This window comes from Heterocephalus glaber, unplaced genomic scaffold, assembly GCF_053883595.1.
Source record: "Heterocephalus glaber isolate CG9 unplaced genomic scaffold, H.glaber_assembly_v1.0 deba00001504, whole genome shotgun sequence".
Classification (NCBI taxonomy): Eukaryota; Metazoa; Chordata; class Mammalia; order Rodentia; family Bathyergidae; genus Heterocephalus; species Heterocephalus glaber.
In genome coordinates this window covers 49,670,062-49,690,218 of record NW_028258324.1, presented here as the reverse complement: position 1 = coordinate 49,690,218, position 20,157 = coordinate 49,670,062, and the positions used below count along the sequence as shown (strand labels likewise).

Sequence of the window (20,157 nt, the reverse complement as noted above, 5' to 3'; positions counted from 1 at the left end):
AGGCAAACACTCATTATATAATATCTATGAACAGTTTTTTTATGCCAGTTGTACTTTCTCCTGTTTTTTCATGGACTCCTATCAGTCTTATGTTATTCTTCTTTGCATCATCTAGCTGCTGCTGGATTGATTTCTCGTGGTCCCTTACTATTTTTAAGAAATCTGTTTTCATGGTCATTAACTGCAATCATGTCTTCTATATCTGATATTCTATCTTCACATGCCCTTAATCTACTGTGCATACTTTTAATGGAGTTTTTAATCTCCTGGATATCTGTTTGAATCTGTTTAATGGATTCCATTTCTTTCTTATGTTGGGCGATCATGGTTTCCATTTCTTTCTTATGCTGGACATTCATGGCTTCCAGGATGGTTCTGAGCTCATCTATTTTTTTTTTATCTGTTTCTGTTCTAGAGCCTCTAATCATGTCTTTCACTCTGCTCACTATCTCTGTAGTTATGTGGGAGATTATTTCTGCTTTGAATTTTTCTAGAGACCCATTCTTCTGATTTGCTACTTCCTGTGCTATTAGTTGAGGGTGTCCAGGTGGTTGATTATCAGACTTTTCCACCTCCTTTCCCCCAGAATTTGCCTTTTGTGGAGTAGAAGTCTGAGTTTGTGACTTGCTTAAAGTTCTTCTCATTTTTGTTTTTGGTATTGTCCTTGGTTTAATTCCTGGGTTGATACTTTGAAGTTGCTTGTTGTAAGTATCTTTGTTGCTTGTAATTAGAACCCTTATGGAATGATTGCTTCTCAGAAGTGTCTTCCAGATATAGCTGATCTTTAGGTTTTGAGTCTCTAATGGCTCTGAGGCTCTCTCATTTCATTATACCAGGAAGAACAACTGATTAGATCAATCACAACACCTTTGCCCAAGTGATACAATCAGTAATATCACAGCATCAAGTACATCTTAGAAAAAGACAATTTGTGGTAGTTATTAATCTATCACCTTTAACTGTGTGAATTAAATCAAAATCAAGGGCCAACCCAACATATATTTATAGTGAAAAAACTCTTCAATACAGCAACTTTACCCTTTGGGATGGGGAGTTAGAAGGAGTTGGGGAGGGAGGGATAGGTAAGTACAAGGATAGGAAAAGGTTAGCAGTGAGGCCAAAGGACACAGTCAAGAGAAGGAAAAAGAGAAGAAAAGAAAGATAAAGAAGAAATACAAATTAGGGCCAGAACAGGAACACAAAGGGAGATGAAGAACAATGTGGGACAGCAAGGGAATGAGTGAGAGGAGAAAGAAGAGAGAAAAGAAAGAAAAAAGAAAAATAAAAATTTGAAAAGAGTAGAAAAAAATAAAAATTAAAAATAACAGCAAAAATAATAATAATTTTGAAAATAACAAATAAAGATAAAAATGAAGGACCTCCTTCAAGGAGTATGTCTCTGCTGTCAATAGACATCAAGACAATAGACAACATGGGCAGCAGGGTGCAGATATAAGTCAATGAGTCTCAGCAAGCCAGTTGCAGAACTGTGAAATTCAGGCAGATTTCCACAAGTCCCAAATTCAGCTCCCTGTCTTCTTTCAGGGTTGAACTCTGCAAGGCTCTACTGCAGGTTCCAGCTGCCCTTCCCCTGAAGATAGTCCGGGTTCTGATGGGAGGTGATGATCCCTCCAACTTACCAAGTACGGTGGTCTGTTGTGCCTTTATTGCAGAGATTCTCTTCACTTTTCCAGTGGGCTTCAGTTTTCATCAAGGAGTCTGAGAGAGGCCCTCTTTCTGTTGATCACTTCTGCTCTATCTTCTGGAGCTCAGGACAATGGCCTTTATGATACCCTGTGCCTCTGTGACCTGTGCCCCTACAGAACCAGGTAGCAGTACAGCCAGGAGGCCAGAGGGTGGGGGTGGGGGGCTGCAGGTTCCCCAGATACCAGTTGGGAGGTCCTCACCTTCCACCTGCTGCTGGTCGCTGGTGGGCTGGGCATGGTCTGGTGTTGCCTTTATTGCAGAGATTCTCTTCACTTTTCCAGTGGGCTTCAGTTTTCATCACGGAGCCTGAGAGAGGCCCTCTATCTATTGTTCACTTCTGCAGTTCAGGACAATGGCCTTTATGCCCCGCTGTGCCTCTGTAGTTTGGAACCAGGTAGCTGCACAGCCAGGAGGCCAGAGGCGGGGGCGGGGTTGCAGGCGCCTGCACGCCTAAGCTGCTCACGGATGGACCTGTCCAGGGGTCCTCACGGTCTCACTGGTCACAGGTGGGCATGGCGAGCCAGATGGAGAGGGGCTCCTCCGGCACACTTCTATGTAATATCTAATAGGGGAGTAACTACTAACAATATAAATCTTGCTAATGATGATCTTATCTAAAGAAAAATGTGCAGTAGAATTTTTTAGAATGTGACCAAAATGTAACATTTAATATCGATTACACTATTCATGAGCTTTGCTATTTTTATTTGCATTTTTACACAAACTTGAAAATTTCTTTGTGCATAATTTTGAAAAATATACTTGACAAGTATTATTTAAAAGAACTGGAAGAAACCTAACATTACAACCATGTATCATTATCCTATTGTTTTCAGAAAATTATCAAATATTTTTGTAAATTTTATAGCCTTATTAAAGTTTGAGTTTATGGTTCTAATTTGTTACTTGAATCCCTTTTTAATGTCTGGATTCCCATTTTAAAAAGCCTATACTTACAGGAGTTTTAACTGACTTTACTCCTAAATATTATTCTTTTAATATGTCCACACTTCATTCAAAAGTAGTTTAAGGTTCCTTTTGAAATAAAATAATACCTAATATTATTTTTTTCCTCTCAAAGTTTTCTTACGGTATTCTATTTCAGGTAGTTTTCTTTCTTTAGTTTCATGATATAAAGATCTTCCCCAGTGTTAAAGAGTATATTTTTAGACAAGCAGAATTGAACACAATCACTACAACTACATTGAAACCAATTCAAGCCACATTGAAGTCTGTCTTCCAGAGAATTAACTTTTCAGCTTGTAACAATGACTGCATTAAAACTAAAACTTCACAAAAATCCTATAATGTTTTTTGAGAGCCTGATGATTGTGGTCTGTCTATATGTACCTATAATATTTCCTTTACATTTAACTTCAACTCATTTTATATCAGTTTGCCTTATTGCACAGCTGACTTCAAAAAATGTACTTCTTTGGAAGATAACAAAGCAATCTTTGATAAAATGAATAAAGTTCTCAATTTTACAATATCTGATTGATAAAGATTAGCACAAGTGAGTATAAAACCTACTCAGCAAGCTGCTTGTTTTCCATTTTAATCTGAATTGAAAAATTGTTCGTGTCTTTCATCGCTGTGTTGTAGTAAAGCATTCTCATTTGTGTGTTAAGATTGATCGTTGTTACTCCTTTTCTATCCTTGAATTTCATAGAAATGAAGACTACTGTAGACATTAGGAGATCTGGCATTTATTCTCCACTTCCTCTCAGTGTTCGTAGACTTCAATATTATAGAAACTAAAGGTCAGCTTTCTTTGTCACCTTGACTATTCTCTGAATGTCCCACACAGTCATCTCATAAAAAGTGGGCCTAAGAAAGAGACTTGTCCACACCAGCAGATCAGAGAGTAACACAGACAGAAAGAAAGAGCACATACAATGTAGAGCTTATTTTTGTTTTGTTTAAGATTTTATGTAAAGAGTCAGTTTGTGTATTTAAGACTTGGGGAGCGGTGCTGATTTCACTTAAGAGATAAAACTGAGGAGGTGTACAATTTTAGTGCTATGAGATATAGATAAATTTGAATTAATTGTATTCACTTTGTTTTCCATTATTTTGTGCTTTATAGTTATGATACACAACCTGTTTTCTGGAAAACTATTCAGGCAATTCTGAGTGCTGTGGGATCAGGTTGATAGAAAGGAGGAAAATGGTGTCTCAGACTGTCATTTATAAACTACAGTATTTTCTAAAATTATATCTTAAGGTCTGTTTGTAACTATATTAACATTTCTGTAGTCAGACTCTCAGAAATAATTACTAGATGTGTGTTAAATATTCTATCTCTTACATTACCAGTTTCATTGGTAATCACAAAGCATCCAAACAACGTTGACCAAGATCATGCCTTTTGTGTCTTCCACAAAGTCTTTTCTGCTTTCTTTTTCTTTTTTTTAAATAATTGAGAAAATATTTTATATCTTTCCTAAGAGCCTTTACAAAAACATGAAAAAGGTTGACACTGTTCTGAAGAATAATTTGGGGATCAAACCCTTACATTTGCTCATGAGTGTGTAGTTGTTACCAGAAAAGGCATTAATAGCTTATATATCTAAACATCTATTATAATTACTAAGAAGGGGATTAACATGTCAATGGAAATATGCAAGGAATTGTAAACAGATACTTACTTACAGTTAAATGAGCCAAAATTTATTGAAAAGCCCAATTAATTAATATTAAAACATGAAGGCAACAATTTTCATCTGGCAAATGGTTGTAGATGTTCATTAAGTATTTATTGACTGAAGTAACATTTTTTTGGCCATCAGAGGGTTTCAAAAAACAATATAAATATAGAGAATTAACAAAATCTCCAAAGAAAAGATAATAGCATCAGGTAACTCAATCGAAACTACACATAATGAACACCTAGATTCTATATTTTTACAGTTTATAATTTTTTGGATAAAACTTCCCAAATAACAAAATTGTATTTTAAACAATTAAAATTGACAATAGTGTTAATATACATGGTAAGCTGGTATTAAGAAGTAATCTATAAATGAAAAAATATTTTAAACTATATCACTTAAAAAACAATTTAGAACACAAGAAATTTTATGTTAATTTGTATAGAAATAGGTAGTAACTAAATATTTCTATCTCTAGTGAGACTATTTCTCCAGTATTTAAGGTGTTATGGACAATAGAGTGAACGCTTAAATTTTTAAAATTTGTTACAGTAAAAGACACATTGCCATTGATCCCTCTCAAAATGTTCACCCTTAGTTCAAACACATTTATCCCATCATTCTTGCCACTTTCTGAAGCAGTTTTGAAAGCCCTCTTTCTTGAATTTCTTTAGTTGTACTGTTATGGCTACCTCAGTGTTCTGAGTTAATTAAAACTGTTGACCTGGGTCGGGAATTTAGTTCAGTGGTTCCACTACCTGCCTCACAAGCGCAAGGTTCCAAGTTCGATCCCCAGTACCAAAAAAAAAAAAAAAAAAAAAAAATCTGTTTACCTTTCATGGTCATTTTGACTTTGAGAAAGAAGCAGTTCCATGGGACCAGACCCTGTGAGTAAGGTGCATGTGGACACACTGTTATATTGCCTTTATAAGATTGTATTCTTCAGTGGCATTCACGATATTTTTAATCACACATTGTAAAAAAACTTCACAAAGACTTTCAGGACTCTGTCCGAAAGTAGAAGGAATGAAAAATGGCCAGGAGGAGAATTTTGAGGAGGAGTATTTTGCAGAGGGTTAATGACAGTGTGTCTTTTACTGAAATAATTTTGTTTTTTAAATGTAAGCATTCAACAAATCTTTGTCACTGCTTGTATACACAAATGAATCACAGAAGAGCAAAGAAGCAGCTATTCTGAATAAGGTCAATGAACAGAAGATAAGGTTTCTCCTTTCCCATCAGGCTTAATTGCAAGGACAGTAGAAAACTTTGAAGGGGAAAGAAAAGTGCTAATCCACTGTTGTCATATTACTGAGACTTCTTAATGTTTGAGTTTTTCCCCAAAATTAATTATTTTCTTCCTCTATAGTTTATCTGTGTTGCCCAGAAACCACTGACTTCCTGGAATTTTTATTAAGAATTCCACATTCTTGCCATGTTTTTCAGATACTGTGGCCTCTGCCAATAAATCCTAATAAATTTTCACTTCTTTTCTTTCAATAACATCCTAGAGAATATGATTCAGACTCAAATTAATCACCGATCATGTTAATGGCTCCTAGGAGCTTACTTCCGATACCCCTTATTATATTAAATCAAACTTGATAGTGTGCTAGATCATTGCTCAGCTGGGTTTTCATAAAAGCATTGATATTTAATATGATTTATGCCTAGTTTTCTGTTAATATCTTTGTTTATCATGTGCTTTATTTTAAAAACAGACATTCTTAGAAAATGACACTCCTTTAAAATCTATCATACTTTTAAAATATTTTGTAGGAAACATTTTACAGTAAAATCTGTCACTTACTTTATATTACATCACATAATAGCAAACAGAAACAATGTAATGTACAAAGTATTAATATTTTTCTTTTAGTTTTGAAAAATATGTGCACGTATGTATGTTTTGCTTATTTAAAGATAAGTTATATGACAAGATTATTAGAAAATTCAATGTGGTGTATTTTTTTTAAGCTTTGCAGCAAAGGAGGAGCTCTAGAAAAATCCTTTGATGCACGTGCTGACCATATAGCAGGAGTGGCAAGTTTCATTGAGACAAAGCTCGTCACCTGCTATCTACGGTTGAGGAAACCTGACCTTGCCCTGAATCATGCACACAGGTAAAATGAAATGCTACTAATTAAGTAAGTAAGAGTACTAATAAGTACTACTCACACACTTGGAGGCTACTCTCTGAACTTGTCTATCATCTTCCCTTTCATTTTAATTTCAAGATGAAGCAAAAAAATTATAACTGCTTAATTTATGTAAAACTAATCCATCAGGGAGACAAACAGGGATCTTAAAACCTGAGGGAAGAAATAGGCACATAAGCAACAATTACAAATAGTAGTCATAATTCAGGGCAAAATAATAAGGCAGGCAAATATAGCATCAAATTCCTGCAGGAAGAAAGAAAGGAGAGAAGGTAGGTAAGGGAGTTGGTATGTAAGGCTAAGAAGAGTTTCCAAAATTGCAGAGTAGGTAGGGAATGGTAGAAGGGAATTCTGACTTGAGGCAAGACTTGAAATTTGTGGTTTATCTGATGATAGCATAGCTAATTTAAAGGATGCAAGCAGCATCCTTTGGACAGCTTTCCAAAGATATGAAATATATTTATCTATATTCTTAAAGATTTCTTTTTTATATTTATAACCTTCTTAAGAATTCTGTATCATTATGTTACCATGTGGGAGATTCCTATGGTTGCCTGGGCTCTCTTTTCTTCTATAATAATGTACCTGTTTTGTGTCCTTTTTTCAAAAGGTCTTGTTCTCATCACTAGCAATCTACAGCAAAGATAAAGTAGTTATGTTATGCTTTTCTAATAATGCTTTCCTAGAAATTATGATACTTTTATCCTTCCTAGCCTGACTTAAAATAATTTACCTAGAACTTTTGTGTTGTCCATTTTTGATCTTATGTTTCCTTTGGATGTAATTAGCAAAACTAATTTCAATATGAGACCATAATATCTGCTTTAGTAATAGACTCTGAGACAGTTATAGTAAGACCCATTAGTGAGAGATCTGCCAACACAGTAAAAGCCATTTATAAACCCACATCGACTAAAATGTTAAAGTTCTGCTCAAGATTTGCACAGCCCTAACAGTGGACTTGAGAGGACATCAAGAACCTATAGGCAATGAAACCTCTTTGAAATTCATAGGATAACTTAACTTGAAAGAAATTCTCCTGCTTAAGTAAACTACAGAATCTAAAAGCATATTCCCTTTGAAACCCTGCCTTCTATCCATCCAGGAACATTTTATACAACCATAGTTTCCAATCCAATGTCAGGATATAGTCTCTCAAAGAATTTTGTTCCATTTCCATTTGAAAAAAGCAGTGTCAGAAAGGTAACATACATTTAAGTATGTCAAAATACTATAATGTCTGGGCTACTTGGGTGACTTAGGAGCACAATGGGAAAAATAATACTTAGACTAGCCCAGAAAATCTATAGAAATTCATTAACAATAATGAATTGAGATATACTGAAAGCCATTATAAGTCACCTTTTCCATGACCTTTGTCACACATCAAAGAACCACTAACATGGCCTACACTGTAAGAAAAATGTCTCCTGGATATCAGAATCATTTGGTGGATTTTTGAATCGTATTTAATAATAACATTTCAATTTGGCCTTTACTCATTATTCTATAATGTGTAGAATGTATAATATATATCATGTATATTTAGTATACATGCATGTTATTTCTAAGTAAAAAAACAAAAGTATTTGAAATGGTATGGTCATGTCAAAATTCAATTAAGTTTATTAAAAATAAATAATGGGAAGAAAAGATCAGAAATTCCACTACAATTTCAACATAAGATGTATAAAATGCTACACTTCCTGAAGATGCAAGAATCAGCTTTGATATGTTCAATGTGTAGAATCAGAAGAGAATTAAATTTTAAAACTAAATGTGTACATCAAAGATTTTTTAAGACCTTCCTCTGTGTGCAGCACTATGTAGAAAGAGAAGAGGAACCACTGAGAAAGGAATATCACATCAGGTGATACAGATCTGGCCCATGTCAGCTTGCAGGACCATCTCTTTCCTCAAGAGGAAAGTCAGTCAGGTTGAAGAAGGCCACAGGTGTCACCAGTGAAACAAAATGCTCTTTGTCCATACCATGCTTATCCACTAGCACCATATGAAGTAGAATGGGACTCACAGCCAACAGCCTGAGCTGCAGAAGTTGGGGTGTAGGCATAATCTTTGCTCTTATTCTTCACTGAGGGTCCAGAACACAGCTTGGTAGTCGGTGATAGAACACTGGTCTAGCATATGTGAACCCCTAGGATAGATCTCCAGGTCTGAAAAAATAAATAAACTAAGCAAACAAATATTGGATATTTCAAGACCTTGAAAATAACTTAGGGTAAAAAATAATAATAAGTAGTAATATGATCCTCTCTACAATTCTGTTAGGATTAATTTTTACATGCTTTTTTCTACAGTAATTTCTGCTTCTGTTTCTAAGTTGAACATTAAGTAGGAAATGCAAATCAATAGAGGTTCAACAGTCAATTTATACAATTAATAATGCACCAATAGATACCAATCATTTTGCTGAGCTTGTCATAGTGCAAACTATAGAAGTTGGTGCATATATTTTTAATATTAAACCATTTTGAAAAATTCCAGATTTAAAAAAACAAAGTCTGAAATGTAATCAGTGTATTCCATAAAACTAATTAATTAATCAGGATATTTAGTCTATAAATACTTTACAACCATTAGTTATGCACTGAATACAGAATTGTGCTTTTGTATTATTATCACATTGTGATAGTTGATACTAATCATGGATCAAAATTAAAATATTCCTTTTTTGCATTTATTTGCATTTTCTGAAGCATCCTTTCTTTAATTTTATGTAAATGTGAGGTCTACTGCATATCTTTAGGAGACTTGTTAACACAATAATTAACTTAAAAACCATCATGTAGTTTTGCTTCTGACAAGAACAAAGGCATATTGTTTTGTCATGTAGAAGACTACAAGAACTATAATGTTTTGGTTTTAAGATCAACAAAGTTACAATTTGTAATTAATCAACTATGTATTCCCAATTAAGCCTTTATAAAAATTGTTTAAAATGGTTTTTCTCCTTTCCTCATAATAAATCCAATATGACAAATATGGATATTGGTTTTAACTTCACCCAGAAGTGCTCCCTAGACTCACCAAACACATTAACTCTGGGCTCATTTCATCAAACTAGTGCCACTATTTACTCTAAGACTGATGCCTAATTAAAGCTATCTTATCAAGAAGAGAAATTCTGATATAACTCCTTTTCTACCAAGTAATTATATTTTGATGCACATCATTGTAAAGATTCTAATGTTGCACATTACTTTTTGTATAGTCCACACTATTAGATTTTGTATAATGCAGAATTTTGTTGACACAGGTGGCAGACAAGTAGAAGTCTAAAGTTGCAAAAATGTGGAAAAGATCCTATCTTTACCATGGCTTTATAATAAGAGCATTTATTATATAATTTATTCATTTAGAAAATATTTTTGTAATAGGAACAAAATCTTTGTAAAGAGGAAGGACTGGAGGGGTTGAAGGGAGGGCTGGGCAAGGGTGAAAAATAAGAACCAAGACAACAAATCACATACAAAGGAAAGCCCTTCAGAATAACAGCAGACTTCTCAAGGCAAACCTTCAAAACAAGAAGAGCTTGGAGTGACATGTTTCAAGCCCTAAAGAAAAACAGCCTCCAACCCAGATTGATGTACCCTGCAAAACTATCTTTCCAAATGGATGGAGAAATAAGATACTTTCATGACAGAGAGCACCTTAGGAACTTCAGGAATACCAAACTAGCACTCCAAAAAATTTTAGACAGTATCCGAGGAACAGACAATGAGTATCACAACCCCAGGAAGCACAGCAGAATGAATCCATCCAATGCGACAAGAAATTAAATGTAAAGGGGGATAATCCAACAAAAAGAAAAAGTTGTGACAATAAGTCAAGATGTATCAGTTATAAACATCAATGTTAATGGTCTCAATTCACCAATCAAAAGAAATAGACTGGCAGAATGGATCAAAAAGCAAAATCCAACAATATGCTGCATTCAAGAAACACACTTAATTCAAAAGAAAACTCATAGACTGAAAGTTAAAAGTTAGAAAACAATACTCCATGTGACAGGAACCCAAAAAAAAGCAGGAGTAGCTATCCTCTTGGAAGATCAAGTAGATTTCAAACCAACACTGATTAAGAGAGATGAAGGACACTACATCCTTGTAAAGGGAACAATCCAAGAAGAAGAGTTGGCAATCATAAATATCTATGCACCAAACACTAGTGCGCCCAACTATATAAAACAAATATTAACGGACATGAAAAGTCATATATGCACTAATACAATTGTAGTGGGAAACCTCAACACCCCACTGTCACAAATAGATAGATCAACTAGACAAAAAAATGAGTAATGAAATACTAGAACTAAAATGAACTCTTGAACAAATGAACTTAACAGATGTTTACAGAGTGTTCCACCCCACAAAATCAGAGTACACATTCTTCTCAGCTGTACATGGGTTGTTCTCCAAAATAGACCACATACTCACACATAGAACATGTTTAAGTAAGTGCAAAGGAATTGAAGTTATCCCCTGTATCCCCTGTATATTATCAGACCATAGTGGGATGAAATTGGAGATCTATAGCAAGAGAAACTCAAAAAATTTCATAAACACATGGAAATTGAACAACACACTTCTGAATAACCAATGGGTCACAGAGGAAATTAAAGAAGAAATCAGACAGTTCCTTCAATTAAACAACAATGACAATACAACATATCAGAATCGATGGGACACAATGAAAGCAGTCTTAAGAGGGAAATTCAGAGCAGTGAATACACATATTAGGAAAACAGAGTGAGCCCAATTAAACAACCTGATGCTGAATCTCAAGCTTCTAGTAAAAGAAGAGCAGGACAAATCCAAAGCTCATACAAGGAAGGAAATTATAAAGATCAGAGGAGAAATCAATGCAATGGAGACTAAGAGAACGATACAAAAAATCAACAAAGCCAAGAGTTGGTTCCTCAAAAGAATATACAAAGTTGAAAAACCCATAGTCAACCTTATCAGAAAAAGGAAAGAAAAGGCCCAAATCCATGCAATTAGGAATGAAAAAGGTGAAATTACAATAGACCCAACAGAAATCAAAAGCATCATGAATACCTACTTCCAGAACCTATACGCCAATAAGATGGAAAACACAGAAGAAATGGACAGATTCCTAGATCATATGAATTATCAAAGTTGAATGAAGAATACCTAAAAATTCTAAACAACCCAATATCAATCAATGAAATTGAAAATATATTTTAAAACTTACCAACTAAGGAAAGCCCAGGTCCTGATGGCTTCACTGCTGAATTCTACAAGACATTTAGCAAGGAACTACTGCCACTACTGTTTAAACTCTTGGAAGGGAAGCAATACTCCCAAATTCATTCCTGGAAGCAAGCATCACCATCCTCCCCAAAGGAGGGAATAAGCCAGCCAAAAGAGAACTATAGGCCAATCTCACTCATGAACACAGATGCAAAAATCCTTAACAAGATACTGGCAAATACAATGCAGAAGATCATCGAGAAGATCATATACCCTGATCAAGTGGGATTCATCCCAGGGATGCAGCGATGGTTCAACATATGCAAATCAATCAATATAATAAACTATATCAATAGAGCCAAGGACAAATACCATATGATTATCTCCATAGATGCAGAAAAAGCATTTGACAAAATCCAACATGGATTTATGATAAAAACCCTACAAAAAATTGGAATAGATGGTCTCTACCTCAAACTGATAGAAGCCATCTATGAAAAACCAACAGCCAATATCATACTAAATGGTCAAAAACTGAAATCCTTCACACTAAAATCAGGAACAAGACAAGGATGTCCACTATCACCATTCATGTTCAATATAGTTTTGGAAACATTAGCCATGGCAATTACACAAGAGAAAGAAATAAAAGGAATAAAGATAGGAAATGAAGAGGTCAAATTTCCATTATTCGCAGATGACATGATACTCTATATAGAAGACCCCAAGAGCTCCACCGAAAGTCTTCTAGACTTAATAACCAAATTCAGTCAAGTAGCTGTATACAGGGTCAAACACCAAAATTAATAGCTTTCCTCTACAGGAACAACAGACTCACTGAGAGAGAAATAGGGCAAATAATTCCTTTCACAATAGCATCCAAAAAACGGAAATACCTAGGAATCATCCTAACAAAAGAAATCAAAGACCTCTTCTCTGAAAACTATAGCACTCTGAAAAGAGAGATTGAAGATGATATCCGAAAATGGAAAGATATCCCCTGCTCCTGGGTCGGAAGGATCAATATAGTGAAAAAGGCCATACTTCCAAAACTGCTATATAGATTTAATGCAATTCCAATTGAGATCTCAGCAGCATACTTCATAGACCTCGAGAAAACAATCCAGAAAATTCATTTGGAGCAAGAAGAGACCCAGAATAGCAAAAGCAATTCTAGGTAACAGAGATGTGGCAGAGGGTATCACAATCCCCAACCTGCAACTCTACTACAAAGCTACTGTGATAAAAACAGCATGGTACTGGCAAAGAAACAGACCTGAGGACCAGTGAAATAGATTAGAAGATTCAGAAACAACTTGAGACACATTCAGCCATCTCATCTTTCATAAAGGAGCCCAACACCCTCACTGAGGAAAGATAGCCTCTTTAATAAATGGTGCTGGAAAAATTGGGTTTCAACTTGCCAAAGATTAAAACTAGACCTATATCTCTCACCATGCACTAAACTAAAATTGAAATGGATTAAGGATCTACATATTAAAATAGAAACACTGAACCAGCTGGAACAGAGGTTAGGTAGAACTCTTGAAGACATCGGTGTAGGAAAAGATTTTTTGAACAAAACCTCAGTTGCCCATGAACTAGCACAAACAATCAACAAGTGGGATCTTTTCTTATTAAAAAGCTTCTCCACAGGAAGAGAAACCACCAGCAGTGTGAAGAGACAACCCACAATGTGGGAAAAAATCTTCACCTGCTGTTTCTCAGACAAAGGTCTACTATCTCAAATCTATAAAGAATAAAAAAAATCAGACCTCCCAAATTTAAAGACCCAATCCAAAAATGGGCATCTGAAATGAACAGACATTTCTCAGGCAAAGAAGAAACAGCAAATAAATACATGAAAAAATGTTCAACATCATTGGTCATTTGAGAGATTCAAATGAAAACAACACTGAGATTCCACCTCACTCCAGAAAGAATGGCTGCTATCATGAAATCAAACAATAACAAATGCTGGCAGGGCTGTGGGGAAAGAGGAACCCTGCTCCACTGCTGGTGGGAGTGTAGACTGGTGCAAGCACTGTGGAAATCAGTATGGAGATTCCTCAAACAACTAGGACTGTGAGTCCCATTTGACCCAGGTATTCCTCTGCTGGGTATCTTCCCCCTCAAATTAAAAGAATCATACCACAGTGATATATGTGCACCCATGTTCATAGCAGCACAATTTATAATAGCTAAAGCTTGGAAACACCCCTAATGCCCATCAGCTGGAGACTGGATAAAGAAAATGTGGTTCTTTTTATAAAATGGAGTACTACTCCACCATGAAAAATGAGAAATTAGAGACCTTTATAGCTAAATGAATGCACATTTAGGTGATACTCTTAAGTGAAATAAATAGGACAGACATGTATAAATACTGAATAATTTCTCTAGTGTGAGAAACTGAAGGTGTAAATAAGGACTAAAAGGTATAATAGATAATGTGAAATAGGAATAAAAGGGGCAAAGGGGAAGGTGAAATGGCAGGGATAGGGGAAAGGAAGAAGGGAATGGAATTAATATGAGAAAGTGAAAAATGGAAACAAAGTCCTTATACATAGGGAGGGATGGAGGGGTTGAAGGGAGGGCAGAGGAAGGGGAAAAAATAAGAACCAAGATGGATTATGTAAAGGTGCAAATTTCCAATGATGAATGTCATTATATTGTATACCTAAAATGTACCAATGATTAGAATGAATAATTGATAATGTAAAATAGGAAGAAAAAGTCCAAAGGGGTAGGGGTAGTGGGAGGGGCAGGGGAAAGGGAAGAAGGGAAAGGAAAAATGATGAGAAATGGAAAAAATGGAAATAAAGTCTTTGTAAATAGGGAAGGGTGAAGGGTGTGAAGGGAGGGCTAGGAATGGGGAAAAAATAAGAACCAAGATGCATCATGTAAAGATACAATTCCCAATGAGAAATATAATCGTGTTGTATACCTACAATGTACCAATAAAAGAATTTAATACAAGAAAAAAAAGAAAATATTTTTGAATTCCCCACTAACAGCTTGTGCCTATAATAGGCAATGAGGAGTCAGTTGGAAAATACTTGGGATTATATATCAGCAGAAGTGCTAAACAAAATGTAAAAAATATATAGGTATTAGTAAATATATGAGATAAACAGTATGTGATAAATGCTGTGAAGGAAATATGTGCAATTTCATGGTGCAGAGGCACCATAGTATTTTGAGTAAGAGCAAAGTCTGGAATCTGACTTCCTAGGGTCAAATTTTGACTCTCCACTCACTACTTGGTCTGAATTTAATATTCTATAAGATTAGGTTGTAATAGTTGTAGTACGTCACAAATTCTATAACTCAAGATTTTGTGAAAATTAAACATAAATTCATGAAAATTTTATTCCAGCCATGACAAAGTTACTAGCACTTGAACTCCCTTTCAGCTATAAAAAACTATAAAACTGGAAGCAAATATATGAAGCAACTATTTTCGGCAATGTTCAGAGCAGAATGGATCTTTGAAAAGAATAAAAATACACATAGAGACCCCATGGTATTCCCAGATTTTGTTGACTTTATTTTCTTGCCCTAATCCAGGGACATAAAGCCCTGGTTGAACTGCAGACTTGATGAACACAGAAAGCAAAAGTGTGAATGCTAGGCTGCCAAAAACTATCATTTACAGGGCATGTGGCCAAAAAAGAGGTAGCTGCATGAAAAGGTTGAGGGGTAGAATCTGCATAAGGATTTACTGCAAGTTCTTAACCATGGTCTGATATAAGCATATGATAAGATTCTATGTAACAGAGACTATCTGCAACAAAAATAATTGCCAAATGGAAATATGAGATGACCTGAAGTGCTGGTACATGTTGGAGTATCGGAATGAAGAGATATTGCTGAGCAACCCACACATTCAGCTGAGCCATGAAGGTGGAAGTACCATGTCCTAAAGAAAGGACCATACCCTTGGATTAAGCTCAGAACCAAAATAGATCTACCCTAGAAAAGATTTTAAAAAGCTTTATAAGAACAAGAGTATCTACCATATAGTACTCTAACAGAAAAAAAAAAAAAGACACTTTTCCAGGGAAAATTTCATAACCCAGATTACCTACAAAGCTTTAATGAAAATATTAAATTACTGTACATGCAAAAAAGTAGGAAAAATGGAACTGATACTTAAGAAAATAACCTCATAGACACCACAAGATTACCTGGAGGTTGAAATTGGTAGACAAAGTGAGGATATGAGAATATGAAAATATGTTCAAGGGTTTTTGGGGTTTTTTTGTACCAGGGATTGAACTTGGGTCCTTGTGCTTGTGCAGCAGGCAGAAAAACCACTGAGCTAAATCCCCGGCCCTCAAGGATATTAAAATGTAATAATTAAGAGATGAGAGTCTCAATAGAAAAATAAAAACTATACACAGAAACCTAATGGAGATTTAGCATAGATTAATAAAAATCAGAAACTAAAAGGTTATTAATTGATCTAACATTAGATCTTAGACAGCTAAAAAAGAAAATTTCACTGGACTTGAAGATACATCAATAGAAACCAACCCACATGAAGAAAAGAGAAAAAAACTTTTTAAAGTATTACAATCAAACATATATGCAATTAAAGCATGTATGGGAGAAGAAAAAGAAATTAAAGCAAAGGGAGAGGAAAAGAGAAAAAGAATGAAACATAAAAAGTAATTTATGGAAATTTACCAATTTTTATAAGAGAGAGAAAGGGACAAAGAGACAAAATAAACCTAATGAATGTCAGCTAGGATAAATTTAAAGAGAACCACATCTAACAACATAATCTAGTCGTTGAAAACCCAAGACGAAGAGAAATTATTAAAGGCAGCCAAAGAAAAATAAAGGGGAACAATAATACAAATAACAGAAGACTTTTAATCCAAAACTATGGATGTCAATATACAATAGAATAACAACTTTAAAGTACTCAAAAAATATGTAGAAAACTGGAATTCTGTTTTAAGCAAAACTGTTAATTAAAAATCAAATGGACCAGGATGTGCTGGTGCTCACCTGTGAATGCTGGCTACTTGAGGCTGCCAATAATCTTAAGTTTGAAGCTAGCCTGGGCAACATACAAAGACCCTGTCTCAAAATAAAGTTTAAAAAAAATTGAAGTGAAATAAAAACATTTTCATAAAAATTTAAAAGTTAAACTCTAAAATCTCAGGATTTTTGTCCTAATTATTTCCCTTGCTAATGGATGGCACTCTACTTTTTCATTCACTAACTTTACTAGCTTCTGTCAGTTTCAACCCTTTTGGGGTGGGGGATTTAGTACAGTGGTTCCACCACCTGCCTCGCAAGCGCAAGGACCTGAGTTCCATCCCCGGTACCAAAAAAAAAAGTTAAACTCTAGCAAAACTGATTAAATGATTAAAGCAATATTTCACACTGTAGGAAATAATGGCAGATCAAAACTTGGATCTACAATAGTGAATTCTGCTTTTGCACAAGAAATTTTTATTTTCTTCTCAAATTTTTTTAAGATGACCACTCAAGGAAAAAGTAACAGCATTTTGTATTTTCTAAAGTAAAAATAATTTTAAAACAGGACTGCATAGGTCAATGTAACATATTTGACTATAATGCCAATGGCCTGTGGCAATGAGAACAAATGGTATTTCACTACACCGAGGTTTTTACAAGAAGTAGCACAATAATAATTGTAAATAGGCAGCTAGCTTAATGACATAGGTTATAATCTCAGAGTACCATTAAAAAATATAAAATATAGCTAAAAAATACTGGGCTTAACATTTAAAAATAAGGAGTATTTATTTAACTGAAAATAAACCAGAAAAGAAAAATGAGGGGAACATAAAATAGACAAGATACTATAAAACAATAGGAAGATGAAAAGTTCAACCACACATACCAATAATTACATTAAACGTAAATACATTGATTGAATGTTCCAACTAGGCAGAGACTATCAGTCTAGATTAAATTGCAAGGTTCAATTACATATATGTTATGTATAAAAAAAAAGTTCAAAGTAAAAAATTAAAAAAAATTATATATCACATAACAGACATAAAAGTGGTTTTTATGCTAAATTTTGCTATGTTGTTATCAGAGTAAGCTTCAAGAAAAGGCACAGTACCAGAGATACCAATAAAGCTCAATAAAATTTCAAAAACTTTTCATATCTTACCCAGCTTATTCTCTAAACACAATGAAATTAAACTAAAGAGGGCATCTGCAGAGGCGGTGTGCTCGGCACGTGGGGCGGCGGCCAGGCCTCTCTGTGTGTGGGATGCCCTGGGAAGGAACGCGCTGCCAGGCCGCAGTGATGGAGCCAGAGGAGCTGCGCCTGCTGGACACGCTCGCCTACCTGATGATGCTCACGGGCTGCATGTGCTTTGCGCTGCTCCTGTGCCTCATGTCGCCCTATGGCCATTACGCGTCTCAGGGGCCCGGCCCGTGGGTGCCCGCGCATCTCGCCTGGGCCCTGCAGGAGCTGCCAGCGCTGGCCTGGTTGCTGCTCGAGTGCACCTGCACGTCCCCCCAGCGCCTCGACCGCCTGCCCAACCGCATGCTCCTGGCCATGTACCTCGTCCACTATGTGCACAGACAAAGCAGTATCTTTGAGAAGTAAGTTTGTTTTAATAGAATTGACTGCCATACCAAGCTCCTAGGGCAGAGAAGCTGAGCAACGCAGTCACTGGAAGCACCCCACCCCCTTGGAAATGATAAGACACATAAACAAGTCTCAAAAACAGACTTCTGGATCACCTACAGCAACCCCAAAGGGAAATGAGATGGAACGATCTGATATGCAACCACCTGGACTCTCTGAACTGGCAACAAAAAAGGATCTGGGAAAAATGAAATCAGAAATAATTACTCAGATAATAGCAAAGATTTTGCTCATGGTTCAAGACATGATTAATAAATCTAGAGAGGACACAGATAACAAAAAAATAGAGGATCTGAGGAACATGATGGAATTCCAACATAGGAAACAAATGGAATCCATAAAACAGATGCAAACAGATTTCCAAGAGATTAAGGGTTCCATCGAAAGTCTGCACAGCAGAATGAACCAGTGTGAGGCTAGAATTTCAGATATAGAAGAAAAGACTGCAATTAGTGACCAGGAAAAGAAAAATTGCTTTAAAATTGTAAAGGAACATGAGGAATCAATACAGCAGCTGCTAGATGATACAAAGAAGAGTAACATAAGACTGGAGTCAATGAAGAAATAGGAGAGAGTGCAGATGACATAAAAAAAACTCTTCACAGAAGTGATGGCAGAAAACTTCCCAAGCAGGGGAAAGGAACTTGACATACAGATAAGTGAGCCATATAGGACTCCAAATAGCCTTGATCAAAAAAAATCTACACATAGGCATATAATAGTTAGGATTCCAGAAATCCAACAGAAGAACAAAATTCTACAAGCAGTGAGAGAAAAGAAACAAATCACATACAAAGGAAAGCCCTTCAGAATCACAGCAGACTTCTCAATGCAAACCCTCAAGGCAAGAAGAGCTTGGAGTGATGTATTTCAAGCCCTAAAGGAAAACAGCCTCCAACCCAGATGGATGTACCCTGCAAAACTATCTTTCAAACTTGATGGAGAAATAAGATACTTTCATGATTAAAGAGCACTTCAGGAACTTCATGAATATCAAACCAGCACTCCAAAAAATTTTAGACAATACCCTAGGAAGAGCCAATGAGGATCACAACCCCAGAAAACCCAGAAGAATGAATCTATTGGGCGTGACAAATTAAATGCAAAGGAGGAGAATCCAACAAAAAGAAAAAGTCATGACAAGGCGTTTAAAACTTTTAACTTCATCTCCCTAATGAGTGCATAATTCAATCTTGTTATTGTACTGATTAGTATTTTTGTGATTCTAGAGTTGCACACCTTTCCTTGTGTTATACTGGTTATTTATCATCTTCTTATGTCTACTTTTTAATTGGGTTGTCTATTAATGAGCTGTAAGAGTTCTTTATATATTCTGGTCATAGGTTATATGCATTGTAAATATGGTCTGTTTAAGGACTACTTTTCATTTTAATGATGTCATTTAAAGTTCTAAATTTTGATGGAATCTCATTTATCAATTTTTTTCTTTTATACATCATGTCTTTTGTATCGTAGGTAGTTCTCACCTACCCTGAATTCATAAATATTTTCCCTTATAATTTCTTCTTAAAGTTTTATACTTTTAGGCTTTCTTATTTAAGTTCATAGATCCCTTGAAGTTATTTTTGTGTATGGAAATAAAAGGTTGAGGTTAATTTTTTATATACGGATACCAGGTGTTTTAGTGCCATTTGCTGAAAACACTATCTCTTCCTTGGCTCTTGAATTGAGTTTGTATTCTATAAAATGCTAATGTTAAATAATCTTTCAAAACTCAGTGGATCATATATGTG

General features: G+C 35.3%; 1 protein-coding gene across 2 annotated transcripts in view; it reads left to right on the top strand.

The window, feature by feature from the left end:
* The window catches only part of Spata16 (spermatogenesis associated 16), a 232,536-nt gene that overhangs the window by 72,364 nt on the left and 140,015 nt on the right, over positions 1 to 20,157 (top strand). For both annotated transcript variants that reach the window (XM_004834609.3, XM_087186515.1), the window contains one exon: positions 6,339 to 6,484. In XM_004834609.3, coding sequence (XP_004834666.1) covers positions 6,339 to 6,484 — 146 coding nt within the window. The remainder of the gene's footprint in view (positions 1 to 6,338; positions 6,485 to 20,157) is intronic.